The sequence below is a fragment of the Caenorhabditis remanei genome, chromosome X (genome assembly GCF_010183535.1).
Source record: "Caenorhabditis remanei strain PX506 chromosome X, whole genome shotgun sequence".
Classification (NCBI taxonomy): Eukaryota; Metazoa; Nematoda; class Chromadorea; order Rhabditida; family Rhabditidae; genus Caenorhabditis; species Caenorhabditis remanei.
This window is the reverse complement of record NC_071333.1, coordinates 21,436,922-21,455,442: the sequence shown is the minus strand read 5'-3', so window position 1 is coordinate 21,455,442 and position 18,521 is coordinate 21,436,922. Positions and strand designations below refer to the sequence as shown.

The window sequence follows — 18,521 nt, the reverse complement described above, 5'->3', positions numbered from 1 at the left end:
GCCCATAAAGGAAGGGTTTTCCCTTTAGGAGCACAAGTCAGGCAGGGTAGACATGAAGAGTGTTAGATAACGGAGAGGGAGTGAAGGCAACGAAGAGACGACGGAGATAGTGAGGAGAGACGGTGACGAGAGGACTAAGAGAGTTTGTGACTAGAAGAAAGATATAGAAATGACTATGTTTATAGTGATATTAGGCCTAAGTGTATGAAGATGTGAGAAACCTGAAAAGAGAGAGAGAACGAAGAATTGGTGGTAATTATAAAGATTTATTATTGTGGTTAAAGTGAGAACGCTTGGTGATTTGCGTTGTGGATGTTATTTATTATCATATTAGAAAACGTATTAAATTAGGGAAAAACGTGAGAGATGATCTGCGTTTGGACCAGCACCTCTCGACCACAACGCTAACAAACACACTCCACAACCACGACTAATTACAACCTTTTTCCGAGTTTTAAAGTGAGTTTTCAGAAGCTACGTGTTCACTCGACTCATAAAAAATAGTACTAAATTACTTGAGAATAAGTTTGTTTTGCTATCAAAAACATGTGTTTCATTGTAAGACTTTGCTTTTCCGGTAATCCAAAATCAGGATTCTTTACAAATAAGAATATTTTTTGCTTTTCTCCAATAATGATTGTTGTTGATCGCTCTTTTCCAAGACGACAACCTTTTTTAGAATCAGTGCAAAAACCCCATCAGTTGTGACTCCATGTTGTGTCCAGCTATTCATATTCTGCTGTATTTTGAACCTTAAATCTGTAATTCTTCTTTTCGGTTGCAGAAAAATGTAGTCTCACTAAAAATAAGCGAAATCGGGAAACGCGCCAGAAACCGGGAACGCGTCAACAATACCGCAGCCGATAACTGTGCGCGTTTATTGTTTTAGCTTTTTTCATTTTGTTAATTTCTAATTTCTGTTGGAAAAATCGGAGGATTACCAAGAAAAATCTTTTAAAGAAATTTTGTCAATAAACTTTCAGTAAAATTACTTTCATGAAATCATTTTTCCAGGTTCCATGCTGTTCCGAACAATCTGGTCATTGCCGAAAAATGCACAACCGGCGAATGTATTTTTATACAGGTCATCTGTTCTTTAAATATTGTTCCGATTTATAAAAACCACCCGTGGGCAATGAATATTTAACAGAAATCATTGAACCTGCCGTGAACCGCGAATCGATCTTTTGAATTTTGCGGACACAACAGCTTGGAAACGTGCAGAGTGGAGATTCAGCAACAATTATCCAAACAATACAATAAGAAAAACTCTCAACGGTGAGTTCTGAATTCCAAATCGATGTAAATCTCTGTACAGCTCACTACGATGTATTCGTAAAATGAATTGCGAGTTTCACGGAACATTTTTCCTTCTGATACTGACTTTCCCTTTTTCAGAGAATACTTGTGCTGAAGTAACAAACAACATGAACAGGTTGGTGGCCTAAATAAAAAATACTGGAAAGTTTCAAGCGTTTCTACAGAATTGATGTCTCCGTAAAATGTGGATTGTGAGTTCTGAATTACAAGTTGGATAAATACATTTTTTCTCTTCCAGTTGGTTATATCACTGCAAAGAGAACCATGGATTATAACTGTTTAGACTGGAGCAACATCCAAGCAATAAGAGACATAATGGTTCTATGAATTATTCGAAGATTTCGAATCGATCGTATGCGAGTGAGATGGTGTTATGTGTTAAGTAAGTTTTCCCTGATTCAATTTCTTTCTGGAAAAAAACTCACTTTCAGAACGCATCGAGGAGAAAGAAGAACTATATATCGAAACAGATCATGCTGACAGAGAGTAAATGTGCCTATGATGAAGAAATCAAAAAAAAATGAGATGGAATGAGAGGGAAAACCATTACTTCAGGATGAAATCTCATTGACTCATTCTGAAACTGGAACGTCTTTATTCTTATCGTTTTGGAAAAAAGACTATCTGAAATCGTGACTACCTTTGTGAATGATGTTATTGACAAATTCAGAGAACGTAAGTTTTAAAAGTATTTGGCCCCTCTCTTTAAATTGAGTAAGGACAGGCGTGTAGATTCCGGTGAGCTGACCTTGCCAAAAATGTTGATAATTTTGTTCCACAATAGTTTTTTTGAATAATGTTTTCGTTATAGAGATTTTTGAAAAGTTATTTTTTGTTTGCTTTCGAAAAATGAATGTGGCGACCCAGAGAGTGGCGGGTTTGGAGTATTTAGAGCGTAATAAGCACAGAACCGAGAAACAGACTTGAGAAACTCACGATTTTCGCCGTTTTCTAATAATTTTTTTTGTAGATTACTTCTGGAAGTCGAGGATCACGCAAACAAGCTCTGGGAAGACATGGATGCAATAGTTTCTCTCCCAAAGAACAACGCCAAAGTTCTCCCACATCTTCGCTAGAAGATGAATCGGTTAATCAAACGCACTGATTCTTTTTTCATAAAGTGAGAAAAAATGTTAATACATTTCAAGTTTTCACGGATAATTTTCTCCAATTCCTATCTTAGTTAAAATTGAGGAAAACAACTGGTTTTAATCACGATGCAATTCTCCAAAAAAGTTGTAAATATTGAAAAGAAAAATAGATTTTCACGTGAGTTTAATCGAGAAATGCGTCAGAGCCGGGAAATGCGTCAACATTAGCGCTGCCGATAGCTGTGCGCATTTATCGTTTCCGCTTTTTTTTTATTTTGTTAATTTCTACTTTCAGTCGAAAAAATCGGATAATTATCGAGAAAAATCGGTTTTTAAAAATTTGTCAATCAACTTTCAGTAAAATCATTTTCATAAAGTCATTATTTCAGGTCTCATGCTGTCCCGAACAATCTGGCCACTTTCAAAAAATGCACAACATGCAAATCCGTTGCTATACAGGTCAGCTTTTCTTTGAATATTGTTCCGCTTCATAAAAACCACCCGTGGGCAATGAATATTTTCCAGAAACCATTGAACCTGCCGTAAACCGATAATCGATCTCTTGAATTTTGCGGATGCAACAGCACGGGAACATTTACTGAGAAAGAAGTCATCAAGAATGAAGAGGAGTACGGGATTGTGGAAGTGGACGAGGGTACCAACAAGAAAGTGAAGTTGGACTGCGAATCATTTGCCACGAAATACAGAGTGGATAATCAGGAACAGATGACAAAAAATACAACATAAGCAGATTTCAACCGTGAGTTTTGAATTTCAAATCCGACATAAAACAACGTAAAAGAGTCTATGATTCAAAGAGCGTTCTTTCGTTATTTCGATTTATAAAAAGTTTCCGTGGCCCATGGAAATCTTTCAGAAACCGTTGAATCTGCTGCAAATTCGTAATCGCTGCAATGCCTAGACTTGTGCAGACTTAACAGCTCGGTTGCTCAGAGTGAAGATTCAACAACAAACGACGGAGAAATACAAAATACAACAAATTTCAACGGTAAGTTCCAAGTTGATCTCGGTACAGCTTACTACGATGTATTTGAAAAATGGATTGCAAACATTTTCATTCAGATACTGATTTTCCTTTAAATCGAGAACAACTTTTCTCTCGAAAACAAAGCTGAGAAACTCACGATTTTCTCCATATCCTAAAAAATTTTTTGCTGATCACGTGCCAATCAAGATGAGGATGGCTACAAAACTCCAGAAAATGAGGACGATGATGACTCGGTGAAAGTGTTGAATGCCATGATTGGGCAGTAATCTAGAAAGCCAGTCGACCAGGCTTCTGACAGTGATGATGATTCGTCCGTCTGGTCGACAAAGAGAGACACCAACTCATCTGACGACGACGAGAGTGCCACAAAGATGGAACAACTTCGCCGTTATTTCTTGAAAAATGAGTTCTGCAAGGAGAAGAATGACAAGAAGTATCTTTCGAAACTTTTGGACATTTCCGATGAGAAGAATCTTGGTCTCGGAATTCATGTCAAGATCAGTTTCTGCATCATCTCGGATCTCTTCGTTCTTAACGCCAACATCAGTGATTTTATGGAGTACGAGACGTTCATGAACACGTTGGCCACTGCTAAAAAGCTGCTGGTTCTCCTTATTAGGACCGACCGCGACAAGTTATCTGTCACTTATTCCGAAGAAGATGAGAATCTAAAGGTAAGATATTACTAACGTGTTCAAGTGGTTCAATAGATTGCTTTTTTACAGGATGAGAACGAGGAATATCGTGAAAGTATTGGATGGCGAATCAGCGAAGATAGAAGCTACTTCAGTAGGGGGATTGTCACTCAAATGAATGCATAAAAAAGCTGAAAGGTGAAAAAGACGTGTGCCAACTTAACGAAAAGTAGAGAGCCACGTTAAATTTAGCGGGTGTTTCGAAATATTCGACAAACACGAAGTCTTCGTCACGCAAGAAGAAAAGGATTATTTGTGGCAGAAGATCTACAGATTGGATGATGAAACCTCTTTCACAACTCCGAAGAGTTCAAGGGAATGGATGTAAGACGTATTCAAAAGGACTCCCTTCGCGCATACCTTCTCACTTACTCGACCGTTTATGATACAGTTTCACTCAAGGTGCTTGCTCCGTTGTTCGACCTTTTGCAGAAAGATGTGCACGGAATTATTAGGTAAAATAACTGTTTTCACAGCATATTTTCAATATAATAATTTTCAGTAAGATGCTAATCAAAGAGGAGTTGTCAGCTGCACTCGATGAGCCAACAGATTGTCTCATCATCGAACCATCTCGTCTTTGAATGCTTGCATTTAACTTGTCCGACAAACTCCAAACTCATGCTGAGAATAATGAGCAAATTCTCGAGCCAGGCACCGGACCTAGAAGCTATCAAGGACCGGATTGTGATTTCCAGGCATAAACGAGTGGCATGGAGACAAGCAGAAGAGAACAGGAGGATTCCAAGAATAACGACGTGGAGGACATATATAAGACGGAAATAGTGGAAACTTGGGCTCACATTGTGGTCACCACCGTCGCCAGTCAAATGAGAACTTTCAGTTATCCGCAGGCGTCAATACTCGTTTCTGTTTTTGTTGAATTGATCAGTTCTTGAATTCTTCTCACTACTTCCTTCGCAATCCCCGTTTATCTTTTCTGTTCCATATTTAACCTTTAAAGTCCTTATGAGTTTGTTTTCTGTTGGTAGTTGTTATATCCGTGAAGATCGTGAAGATATAGAAACCTGGCATAGCACCCTAGTTCACGTGCTCTACTTATTGAACTTGTTATTTCCTATGGAAATCAGTTTGTAAATAAACCTGTTCTAAATAACTCGCTTACGGCTCGATCGCACAAACGCAACAGTGGCGATCAGGATCACTAAAGAACGACGAGAGACTCAAGAAGAGAACCACCAAACGACCACTAAAGACACCAAAGGATAAGACAATGGTAGAAGAAGCTCAAGGTATGAACGTTCAAATTTCGATGGATGAGGTGCTGAAGGCGTTGGCCGACGGACGTTTGAAATTGGCGACAACAACAACCGAAGGAGCAGGAACTGGACTCGTGGATTCGATTTCGAGAAGAATCGCTAATTTTGAGTATGAACCAGAAGAAGGTCAGGCATTTGAAGACTGGTACTTGAGATATGGAGACACCATTACGGGTGAAGGCACTGATTTATCAGATGAAGCCAAGAGAAGACTAATAATGAGCAAATTGAACCAGAGAGACTACAACTATTTTACAAATAGAATCCTACCAGATAAGACGAGTGAGTTCAAATTTGAGGAAATTGTGAACAAACTGAAAGAATGTTTTCCATCGACAAGATCAACATTTGCAAGAAGAATGGAATTTTTGAAAATCATAGACGAAGGCGGCGATTTAGGAGAGTACACCGGTCGAGTGAAAAAAGCCTATGCAGATGCCAAATTCAATGAGATGAGTTCAGAGCAAGTGCAGTGTTTGATGTGGATAAAGGGTCTAAGAACTAACGGAACAGTTGATATAAGAGCTCGGGCTATGCAGATTATGGAGACAAGACCGACGACGACACTTATTCAATTGGAGCATGAAATCATGAAGTTGCTAGAGTTCAGAGAAGACGCCAAAAACATTGGAGGATGTAGAACGAGTGAAGTGGTATTTGCTGTGAGAAAGATGAGAACTGAGAAAGCGAAAGAACAGAAAAGATCGAGCCAGAGACACTTGCTAAGAAAAGAGAAGCAACGTGAGAACGAAGGAAGTTCTACAGATGAAAAAGATGATTCGGACGAAGAGAAGCCGACGATAAATCATAATCAGAGAAAGAAGAAATGCCATCGATGTGGAGGTGAGCATAACGCAATGAATTGTTGGGCCAAGAATAAGGAATGTTTTGACTGCGGACGCAGAGGACACATATCCAAGAAATGCCGAGAACAACAAGATGATGAGAAGTCAGACCGCTCGGGTCACAGAGTTAATCATGTAGTTGCGAAGACACCGAGAAGAAGAAGAGACATCTACAAAGTCAATGGTATATACGTGAAGGAATCGAAGCCGAGAAAGGGATCGACAGAGATCGTGAAGAACGGATCGATGAAGAGACACATGAGACGTTGGCCAGATGAGAAGTTTGAGAAGATTCAGAAGAATCGTGAAGAGACTGGAAAGGAGAGATGCAAGAGTTTCGTGACAAGAAGTCCAAATCCTGGTCGGAAGGAGAAAGTTGGAGCCTTTGAGAGACACGATCATTGGGAAAAGAAGAATCCTAAAGAGAACTCGAGATTGCAACCTGAACTAAAAGTTAGTTTTCCAGAGACGATGAGGCAACATTCAGCGTGGAACCGTGGCTGGAAGCAACAAGGAAGTAGCACACCAACATTGCCAATCCCACCACAATCCAGCTTTGCAATGTACCCATGGAGAAACAATTTTGGATGCTCGAAGATGACCGGACGTTATGTGTGGATTCCGAATTGTTACGAGTTGAGAATGATGAGTGGACGAGATGCCAATTGGAGAGAATTCAATCAGAATGACGTGGCACCCGTGGACTTTCGATGTTAGAAGGAGAGATGTTATATCCGTGAAGATATAGAAACCTGGCATAGCACCCTAGTTCACGTGCTCTACTTATTGAACTTGTTATTTCCTATGGAAATCAGTTTGTAAATAAACCTGTTCTAAATAACTCGCTTACGGCTCGATCGCACAAACGCAACAGTAGTGTTTAAGTTGTTTCTGTTCCCTACAACTTCGTTTGTCTTTTATAATATCTTAATTATTCTTGTTGTGTTTTAGTACTTTTTTTAAAATAATTAAACCAACGTTTTTAGATGACTGTTCCTCTATTTCTTTTTAGTGTCAGTTCAACTTGAAATATTCTTTCACCGAAAATTTAACTGCAAAGGGATTTCTATCGTCAGTTTGCGGGGAATTCGTTTTGCCAAGCGGACAACATATAAAAAAAAGGTATTCATCAATAAGAAATCCAATCAAAGCTTTGGATGACTGCCGGATGATAGGGAGAAGAATGAACGATTTAAGCCAGATCAAGCATATATGGAGGAACAACAGAAATAGGGAGTCTACTACGACGATGACTATGATTATTTGCAGCATAAGCGAGATATCAATGACGTAAACGACAGTTCTTATTAATATTTGACCTCAAATTAGTAATTTTTAGCCTATGAAACTAGAAAGTGTACATGAGGAAGTGGAGAAAACATCCATTCGTGCTGCTCCTTCTGCTTTCTTTTCAGTTCCTCCTCTCTTCGATCCCATCGGAGACAGACTTGCAAAATATCGGCACGGACCAGTAGAGAAATTTGCCGGTCGGCTCGGTCGGCCCGGAGCCAAAAAATGTGCATTATTTTTTCACAAAATTTTCTCAATTTTCATCAAAAATGTTCAAAAATCCTATATAAGCTTGCGTTTTATCGATGTGTAAAAACATTGCCGAAAAATCGACTTTTTGCAGACAAATCAAAAAAAATTTCAAAAAAATTCAAACTTTCAAATTTTTGCTCAGTGATTTTTGCACCGCCGACCGGGCCGGGCCGGGCCGGTGAAAATTCTCAAATCGGCCGGCCCGGCCCGTTGCAATTCTGGTCGGAGGTTTTGAAAAATTTAAATTCTTCGATAAATACGTTGCAACGCGTTGGAAGATGTGACAAAACGGAGGAGAACTCGAAATGGGGTGGAGTTCTTAAGGGCAGTTTTCTTAAAAAACGAGAGAAGAGGTGGGGATTCTGATGAAGAGGATGATGACGATGAATATTATCGAATTTTCGATGATTTTGACGACGAGGAGCTTTTCGGAGAGGAGATTGCCAAGAAGATCAGACTGGGGAGAACAGGGCAGAAATTATGGATGATGTTGCAAAGAGCTTGTGAATAGAGAAAACAATACTGATCAGGTAGAAAACCTTTCCACTTTCTGATAAAAATAAATCTTTTCTCCAGATCGGAGAGCTCGATGATGCGACTACGGGATCGGAGACGCTCTTGAACCAAACAACTCATTGATGACAAACTCATTAATGACAAATAATGTTCATACTTGTCATTTGACGGGCCGGGCCAGGTCTGCTGGCCCCTCAGCCACAAAAAAGTCGTACACACACGGTTCTTCTCGTGTTTGCCTCCTCCAAAACTGACCGAATATTTCTCGACTACACACATCTTGGCTACTATCGTGAAGACAATCTGCATTAAGACCAACACCACTTGATTGACCACAACGACGCTGCCAACGTACACCTTTTCCCCGCTTATGAAGTGAGTTTTTAATTCTCTCTCAAAATTAATGAACACTAGAATCAAACTTCCAGAAACAGCCATCAAGTGTTTCGATGACAAATGCATTTGCCGACTTCTCAGAGGTGGAAATAAGAACACATACCATGACAAATCTTCTGAAATCGCTTGCATTTTCACGAAATTATAGGACAGAAGCGGGCTAAATGTGCAATTTGCACTATAAGTTTCCATACAACTCGAGAAGTATATGTCATTGCCGATGATTTGAAAGAGTAGAAAGAAATCTTTTGGAGAACAACCGTAGAGCTATCATCTGTTGGTACAACATATTCGGGTCACATTCGACAATACAAACATAATAATTATCATTGTTGACCGCTCTTTTCCAAGACGACTACCTTTTTTAGAATCAGTGCAAAAACCTTATCAGTTGTGACTCCATGTTGTGTCCAGCTATCCATATTCTGCTGTATTTTGAAATTTAAATCTGTAATTCTTCATTTCGGTTGCAGCGAAATGTAGTCTCACTAAAAAAAACGAAATCGGGAAATGCGCCAAAGTCGGGAAATACGTCAACATTAGCGCTGCCGATAGCTGTGCGCATTTATTGTTTTCGCTTTTTTTTTTGTTAATTTCTACTTTCAGTTGGAAAAAATTGGAGGATTACCAAGAAAAATCTGTTTCAAAAATTTTTGACAATCAATTTTAAAAATATTGTTTTCATGAAATCATTTTTTCCAGGCTCCATGCTGTCCCGAACAATCTGGCCATTGTCGAAAAATGCACAACCGGCGAATGCATTGCTATACAGGTCAGTTGTTCTTTAAATATTGTTCCGATTCATGAAAACCACCCGTGGACAATGAATATTTTCCAGAAACCACGGACACAACAGCTTGGAAACGGGCAGAGTGGAGATTCAGCAATAATTATCCAAACAATGCAATAAGAACCACACTCAACGGTGAGTTTCAAGTTCCAAACCGTCATAAAGCGTCGCAAAGAATTATATGATTCATAGAGCTTTCTTTTAATATCATTCTTCAGAAAAAATTAGAAAAATCTTTCCGTGGGCAATGGATATCTTTCAGAAATCATTGGACCTGCTACAAACCCGTAATCGTTGCAGTGTGCAAACTTGTGCAGGCCCAACAGCTCGGAAACGTCCAGAGTGAAAACTTAGCAACAGATGACGAAACAATACATTGAGGACAACGCGAACCGGTGAGTTCCAAATTCCAAATTGATGTAAATCTCGGTACAGCTTACTTCCCGTGGGACGCTAAAATGAATTATCAAATCAAATAGAATTTTGCAATCCCACGCCCAGTTTCGATGCTATCATAGTTTGGCAATTTCACAATTCATAAATAAACATTAGAAATGTGTTTTACACTACGAATCCTATAAAAACCATAAATCTCTTTACTTTTCAGAAATGTACTGCCTCATTTACAAAAAAGGAGATTTCGGCTCCGACTCCAAATCCAGCGAGGATTAGAAAAGTGAACAAAAACACTAAATCCCGGTATGTTTTATATTTTTACTTAGAATGGATAAGTTTAGCAAATTATCTTTTTTCAGCGATAATCTCGACTCCATGGCTCGTCCTGAGCTCGTTGATCATTCCTATATTGACAATCAAGTTCTCTACAAGTTAACCATTTGCCAACTCGGACTATGTGCTTTCCGTCACGGATCCATACGCGAAGCTCATCAAGGACTTTCCAGGATTCAAAACACTCACAGTGCCAAAGAATTGTTCGCTCAAGCTTTTGGATCTCGTCAACATGAAACACAGCCGAACAAGAGGAGATCGATTGTTCCCGCGTGGTTCCTTATCACATGCACATCAATGTCGAACTTATGGAATGTGTCTTTTTGATTTGTTCAATGCTTTTTGAGATTCCCAGCTGTGAGTTTGAGTTGCGTCGTCGTATGCTTAGCCGCAGTTTCCACTATCAAAATCAGTGACCGGACCACCAGAGAACACTTGTGAACATGTCGTTGCTGCATTAAAAGCCATGCTCAAGGAGACTGGAGGAAGTGTAAGGAATACATTGTCAACGACAAGATGAACCAGAAGGTGTGAAACCTCTTCCGAGCAAGTCAAGAGTATGATTGTGAGACGTGTTCAAAAGGACTCCCTTAGCACATACCTTCTCACCTACTTGACCGTTTATGCTACAGGTTCACTCAAGAAGTTTCCTTCGTTGTTCGAGCTTTTGAAGAAAGATTTGCACAGCATTATCAGGTAACACAACTGTTTTCACAGCTAATTTTTGATAAAAAAATTTCAGTAAGATGATCCTCCAAAATGAATTGACAGCCACACCCGACGAGCCAACTATTGGACCAACTCGTCTTTGAATACTTGCACTCAACTTGTTCAACAAACTCCAAACTCATGCTGATAATAATGAGCGAATTCTCGACCCACGTACCGGACGTGGAGGCTATCAAGGACTTTGGATTGTGATTTCCAGGCATAAACGAGCGGCAAGGAGACAAGCAGAAGAAAAGAGGAGGTTTCCAAGGATAACGACGTGAAGGACAAGGATAAGACGGGAAGCGAGGAAACTCAGACTCACAGGGTGGTCAACAGCGTCGTCATCCAAATTAGCAACGTGCTCTCCAAATTTTCATTATTCAATTGTTTCTTCTCTCGGTGGAATCCGCTATCATGTTTTTTTTTCAGTTGTTCCAGTTGGCTGCTGGCGCCAATACTCGTTTTTGTTTTTGTTGTTGAATTGATCAATTCTTGAATATTTTTCACTATTCTCTATTCTATCCCCGTTCAACTATTTCCTTCCCTACAACTTCGTTAACCTTTTACAATATCTTAATTTTTCTTGTTGGGTTTCCGTACGTTTCATCGAAGGTTGGAAACAGCCAGAATTTTTCGATGAAGACGTTGCCAACGCGTTGGAAAATGTGACAGACGATAGGAACGGAAGAGAACTCAACGATAACTTCATCTCACAAGCTGGTGGAGTACTTGACGAGCAGGCACTTTTCTTCAGTAACGAGAGAAGAGGTGGAGATTCTGATGAAGAGGTTGAATATGATGAAGATGATCAAATATACGATGATTTTGACGATGAGGAGCTTTTCGGAAAGGAGATTGTCATGGACAAGGAGCTAATTGGAGAAGAAACTGAGAGATCAGACCGGAGAGACCAAAACAGAAAGTTGTGGATGATGCTTAAAAATGGCTTATGAATAAAAATACAATACTAATTAGGTAGAAAACCTTTCCTTTTTTATAATAATACATATTTTTTAAATGGGAGAGCTTGATGATGACAGTCATTTGTCATTCAATGCACAAATATCTACAATCATCCAAGACTGATTGAAGAGCCACATGGATTGTCAAGAAAAGCCTTGAAGCGGCATTTGTGAGAGAGGCAAGAAAGCAGAGAGGAATTGAGAAAAATGCCAAGAAGACAATGCTTGAGGAGAAGAAACGAAAGGTGAGAGTGAGCTACAGTTAACTGGAAACGTTACTATTTTGTTTCAGCTTTCCATAGGACCCATCAGACAGATTAAAGCTTGTCCAATCTATGAAACACAATACAAGTGATCATCTTACAGACGATCGGTTTCTGAGCACAATTGTCAAACAAAGATTCTGAGAACCTCCGGAAGGAAACAATGGTTTTAAAATTCAATGTTCAAAATAAACATATAAGAAACTTCAATAGATTTTCAGTGTTCATCATTAATAAAATGATATTCTTTTCCCGAAATTCTAAAAAAAAATGTTGGGAAGAACAACTGACTACAGCAGAAATTTTGAAAATAGTGGTACGGTAGATGTTCTTAATGGCTCGAGACTACAGTACCCCAGTTTGACGTTATGCTTTGTTTGGGTGATAACGTGCCTTCTTTAGAAACCGAGTGGAGTTTTTGGATTTGGTGTTCACAGTTCCTGCCTGACATGAACTTTGTAAAAACGGAAGAATAATATTTTTAGCCCTTGCGGGCTTCCAAAAATTTTTTTGTGGGGAAAAGACCCTGGTACCAACAGAGTCCTTTATCACAAATATGGCCCTCCTTCCCAAGGCTGTCAAAAAGGCCGTGGGCCAATTCTATATCCCAGTTCCCAGCCATGGAAAATTTTCGCTTCTTCAGGCGGCCTTGTAAAGGACCCAAAGATTAGTCGACGTACAAAAATTCAGCCCGTTTGGTTAATCCGCGGCCTCGGCGGCCCTAAATGCCTAGGGCCGCGGCCGGCCGTGAGACAGCCATGCTCCTTCCACATAAACTTCCACAGTCTCATATTTGATTATTGTTAGTGGACACTCGCAACGACTTATGCGCAACCGGCGGCCAAAAACTTACCGGGTTCCGCCAGTTGCTATGTTTTACGTGCAAATGGCGGAGTGCGAGACTAGGGGCAAATGTATCGGCGTATGTGTTTTGAGCAGAATGAGAGTTTGGGACAGGCCCACCGGCGAAAACGTCATCTTGAGTATGGAAACTAACAGACTAGCCTATCGAAAGACTGAAAGTAATGGACATGTCGTGGTGAATGACTTTATTGGAACACGATTCCATAAGGCTAGATTATAGCTCTTCCATGTTACCAATTGATTCTGTGTTCAGAGCAAAAATGAGACACTTCCAGTTTTCCCCCAACCGATCATATGACCGCAATATACGTGGATATAATACACATTTAGAACCGCCGCAATCCGCGTTTTGTCCTTTTTAGTTTGGAGGTCCTCATTTCCATTTTAATTTTTTTCCAACGGTTATCACTAAAGTGAAAATTCCACAAAAACAAAGAAACTAGCAGTCGGCCAAACTTTATAGTCATTTTTTGCAAGTTCACGTTCATGAGACACAATAGAAAAAGAGAACATATTTTGAAGAGCCGAGAATGAAACATGAAAGTAGACCTTTTCATTGACTTGAGTCAGTCTCTAAAGATTATGAAGTTTGTTTTGTTTATTTGACGTTTTATATTTTTAAACTTTATTCATGGACCTTGTTAGATCACAAAAAAATATTTTTAGCCCTTGCGAGTTTCCAAAAATTATTTTTGTGGGGATGGGGACATCGTACCAAGACGTCCTTTATCACAAATATGACCCTCCTTGCACATTAACTTTCAAAGTTTCATATTTGATCAATGTTACTACGTGCAAGTGGGCGGAGTGGATGATTCGGGGTAGGTGTATTGGCGTATGACCTTTTCGCTGATCTTCATCTGACCATGAGTTGCTTATTTTTTTGTTATAATAATTGTTTTGTTTTGGTTTTTGATACAACATTTATGAAAAGATAAAGCTAAAGTACCGTCTTTTTTTCCCCAATCTATCAAATTGGAAAAAGTTTAGATCAGCACATCGCTTGACCACGGCTCACATAAACGATTTGGATTCAATCTATGTGCGGCTCTGTATACTGTTTTGTATGTCTAATTTCATACTTTTTTTCCTTGATTCACGGTTTTAAATTATTTATTTTTTACTCGAGATTTTCTAATACCTTTTGAAATATTATATTTTCAGCATTTGAAAAGTTTGTACGTTTATTTACTACTTTTTTGTATTGATATTGATTCTGTGTAACTAGTAGAAAGCAAAAGTAACATCTACGGGTTCACGGTCATGTTCATAAAATGACGTAATTATTGAACAGTCTTTTCAATCACTTTACACAGAGACTTCATTAGTGCTGTCTAGACACTTAACATCTGGCGGCTGTTCTCCTTTACTTGAATATGACATCACTAGCTTAATTTTGGCGGTTTTCACGCTCAGAGATCATTCTGGTAATGTTTCTAAAAGCAGACACGTGTTTAACAGATGTTTGCATTTTTGCGACAAAGGGAAGAAGTACAAATCACCAGTAAACTGTACATGCGTTCCACATACGTTTAATGATGGGCGGAGCTTAAAGAAAATTCAGTATAGCAGGCTCAATAAAATCAGTCTTTCATTCTTCATTGTCCGTGACGATATTTCGTTTATTTTAAGTTTTGATAGACACATCTCTGTGGCTCCAAAAGGGAAAATAATCAATTCAAAGTGAATTCATGTGCTTTGGGTGACATTTCGAATGAACTGAATAAAACCATTATAGTGATTCATCATGTGATTTGCACTTTGCCATGACATTTTGAAATGGTACGTGAATGTGTAATAGTTGTAGGAGATGAGTAGGCAAATACAATCCTTTTCTCTTTGTGCCTCACTTTTTGTCTCCTTTTTTGGTAATTCTAATCTTATTGTCAATCTTTTGTTTATTTCTGCATATATATTAACTCCGTTTTTACTGATTATAATATTAGATATTATTCTCAGAATAATTATTCATTCTATTAACATTTTCCTTTCAAAGCAGTGCTTTTACATGAATCGTTTCCCTGAAATACAGCCACTCATTTCGATTTTTGAAGTTTCTTATCCAGGTAGCAATGACAACATCATTCAATCCGATTCCAGCTGAAAGAGTTGGTGACCAATCTCCTTCTATCTGGTAGGTTATCTTCAAACATTTTCCTAGGCAAAGACTCGGACTGTGCCGGCCCGTGTCGGGCTTTGTCTGCGAAATTAAGCCACGTCCCGATGGCCCGGGTGATTGGCGCCAAAATTCAACATTCAAAGTTTTTGAATTTTTTTTTACGAAAAGGTCACATTTTCGACTATCATTTAGAGCGAGACGAAATTTTGAAAAATCAAATCCAAAATCAATGTTTACATTTTCGATGAAAAATTGAAAAAATGTCAAAAAAAATTGGTTCATTTTTTGATGTCGGGCCTTTGGGCCTTCTAGGGGCTTGCCAGACTGGGCAGAACCTTAACAAGTATGGGATATTTTGTTTGAAATATCACCAGTTTTGTTTCAGGGTCGAGTTGACTGCTCTAGCTGCAGAATCTAGAGCGGTAAATCTCGGTCAAGGATTCCCAGACGGACCAGCACCGAAGTTTGTCACTGAAATTCTCAAGAAGATTTCCAAGAAACCAGGTATGGTCGAAGCTCACCAGTACACTCGTGGCTTTGGTCATCCGAAACTTGTTGAAATGCTCTCAAAGTGGTACACCACTTTCTATAAAGTCAATGTCAACGCATTGGAAGATATCCTAATCACTGTTGGAGCCTACCATGCATTGTACTACGCATTCCAAGCTTGGATCAATAAAGGAGACGAAGTCATCGGTGAGTTTTTATTCATATTTTTTGAGAAATGAAAGAGCCAATTTCTGAAGCTGACTGACTAGAGCTACGCAGATACGTCTGCAGTGGGTGAAATGGGGTGTTGGTTTCCCTGAATGGTCAGCGAAAGGCGGATCAGACAGATTAGCTCACACATAACTATCCCGCTATTAAAATTATTCTAATAACTCAATTTTTCCATATTTTCCAATTTTAGTGATCGAGCCAGCATTTGATTGCTATGGACCTCAAATCAGGTTTGCTGGAGGGATCCCAGTGCCAGTTCTCATGCAACTACCAGAAAGAGCTGAAAGTGCTGCTGAATTCAAAATCAACTTCACTGAACTCGAGGAAAAAATCAGCGAGAAGACCAAGATGATTGTCATCAATAACCCACACAATCCCACTGGAAAGCTCTTCACTCTTTCTGAGCTTGAGAGCATTGCCGAACTTGCCAAGAAGTACAACTTGATTGTTGTCGCAGATGAGGTCTACGAGTTTCATGTTGAAAAACACCTAGACATGATTCGCTTTGGTGAGATATAGTCAAAAGGTGGACAAATTAACAGTATAATATTTCAGCAAGCCTTCCAGGCATGTTCGAGCGGACCATCTCCATTGGAAGTGCCGGAAAAGTTTTCTCCGTGACTGGCTGGAAATTAGGATGGGCAATTGCCCCGAAAAACCTCCTGGCTCCACTCAAAACCATTCACCAGAATTGTGCTTATACTTGCTCCACACCGACCCAGTTGGCCGTCGCTAAGGCTTTTGCGTATGAATTCCCCAAGTACTTCAACAATTCGAAAAAGTCATATTTGGCTCATAAATTGCCCAAAGAGATTGCTGTGAAACGTGCCAAACTCGCTGAAATGCTCGCGACAGCTCAGTTCTCTCCAATCATGCCCGAAGCGGGATTCTTTATGGTGGCGGACTATACAAATGCTAAAAATAGTGAGTGATTGGAATATATTTTATTTCTCAGAGTTTTGTTTTTCTAAAAAGACAAATTCTATTTTCAGTTCCGATGTTCACAAAATCCAGCCAAAAAGAGTCGGATGACCCAGCCGACTTGCTTTTCACCAGATGGCTCTGTCGCGAAAAGAAGCTTGCTGTAATCCCATTGACTGCGTTCTTTTCTACACCGGAAATGAAGCACTCAAACAGCAGCATGGTGCGCATCTGCTTTTTCAAAAAAGGCGAAACTCTTGATAATGCCAAGAAAATCCTTGATATGTTTGCTCAGTAACATGGAATCTTTATTTACTAATCTAAAATCCTATTATAGTTTTGTATGGCTACTATTTTGTCTCTTTTTTTGTGACAATGAAATAATTAATAATTTAAATTGTGTCGTTCATTTTCTGAAGTAAACGCTTTGTTTTCACAGTCAAAAATCCAGCGAGGTTTATCAAGGCAATTCTAGTTTGTTTGTTTACAAAGTCCTCAAAAAGAGCTGTAAATGAACAGCCAAAGACATACTGAAAACCGGGTTAAAAAATTAGATTGCGAACTCTATTTTTTTTAATCTAGTCGCATGCTTTAAAAGGGGATAGAACTATTTTCTGAGTTTCAGATATTTTTACATGGATCAACGCAAAATTCATGAGACAATCGAATAAAACTCGACCCGGCCTTTGGGAAATATGCTATCTTATACGAAAACCGGGATTAGAGCGGGAATTTGATATTTGAGGCTAAATTCGAAAAATGACTCCTTGAGTACATTATTCCTCAAACAAAATTGAGTGTGAGAGATATGAATCGAACTAGTATCTTTTTTTTTGAGTTTTTCTCATTTTTCTTTCACTGTCAATGTCCAAAAAGTCGTATAAATTATACAACAGCAGTTTTTGATTATCTGAGCCCTCTACATATAAATAATTCATATGTATATATCTTCATTTTGTTTCTACCCAATTGTCATTCCCAATTTCCAGCAATGTCTCTGAAAATGGAACTATTTCCCGGGAATTGTACGGTTTGTTATAAACTCGGTGCTGTCAACTACAATTACAATGTAAGAAACCCAATTTACTTTACGAATTATTTTGTTATTTCAGTGCCTTGCATGTGAACCATGCAAAATTTATGGAGAAGCATCATAAAGTATTGCCGGTACACATGTGAACGCAATAGAAAGTGCTATGATGGTAAGTTTTACGGAGATATCGCAAAACAACGTGTTTCTTAATTGAAGGTTCTCCACCTCTATCTTACAAATACCTGAACTGCAAGGCATGTCGTTTTTGCAAGTGTCAAAAGATTGGAATGCATGTGAATTATGAAACAGTTCCTATGTTGGTTATAGAAAATCACGGTTTTGTTGCAGAAACATTAAGAGAATTGATTAGACTTGACGATAAAAGATTTGAAACTTTAAGAACGTTTTTTACTCTGGAGAACCCAACTCTAAAACAACTTGTGGGGGGAAGAGGAACAAATATTTTAACTGTGAAACAAGTGAGTTTCATTTTGATGGAAATCAATCGAAAGTTATGTCCTTCCAGAAATCTGTGCCTGAGCTAACCGTTGCAGACTGGTATTTCTTTTATACGTACACAACAATAGTTTTTCTCTTGAACACGGCGTTTATGAATGGCGTAGAGAATCAAGATAGAGTAAGAATCGTTACGTCTGCGATAATTGAAAATACTGAAGTTTCAGGTGACTCTGTTGCGGGAAAATACTGTCAAAAC

At 38.9% G+C, this 18,521-nt stretch overlaps 4 protein-coding genes across 4 annotated transcripts; all 4 read left to right on the top strand.

Moving 5' to 3' along the window:
- Positions 1-1,643: 1,643 nt before the first annotated feature.
- Positions 1,644-4,241, top strand: GCK72_026284 (uncharacterized protein; the record flags this gene model as incomplete). The annotated part of the gene is made up of 3 exons (XM_053736805.1): positions 1,644-1,702; positions 3,692-4,094; positions 4,146-4,241. The coding sequence occupies 3 exons, from the start codon at positions 1,644-1,646 to the stop codon at positions 4,239-4,241; spliced, it is 558 nt and encodes a 185-aa protein (XP_053580371.1).
- A 192-nt stretch (positions 4,242-4,433) lies between these two features.
- On the top strand, positions 4,434-4,699 carry GCK72_026283 (uncharacterized protein; the record flags this gene model as incomplete). Its single annotated transcript, XM_053736804.1, has 2 exons — positions 4,434-4,570; positions 4,618-4,699. The coding sequence occupies 2 exons, from the start codon at positions 4,434-4,436 to the stop codon at positions 4,697-4,699; spliced, it is 219 nt and encodes a 72-aa protein (XP_053580370.1).
- A 4,702-nt stretch (positions 4,700-9,401) lies between these two features.
- GCK72_026282 (uncharacterized protein) lies at positions 9,402-10,540 on the top strand (the record flags this gene model as incomplete). The annotated part of the gene is made up of 2 exons (XM_053736803.1): positions 9,402-9,466; positions 10,240-10,540. The coding sequence occupies 2 exons, from the start codon at positions 9,402-9,404 to the stop codon at positions 10,538-10,540; spliced, it is 366 nt and encodes a 121-aa protein (XP_053580369.1).
- Positions 10,541-15,085: 4,545 nt separating this feature from the next.
- GCK72_026281 (uncharacterized protein) lies at positions 15,086-17,071 on the top strand (the record flags this gene model as incomplete). The annotated part of the gene is made up of 5 exons (XM_053736802.1): positions 15,086-15,147; positions 15,518-15,828; positions 16,043-16,360; positions 16,408-16,776; positions 16,845-17,071. The coding sequence occupies 5 exons, from the start codon at positions 15,086-15,088 to the stop codon at positions 17,069-17,071; spliced, it is 1,287 nt and encodes a 428-aa protein (XP_053580368.1).
- Between the last annotated feature and the right edge of the window lie 1,450 nt (positions 17,072-18,521).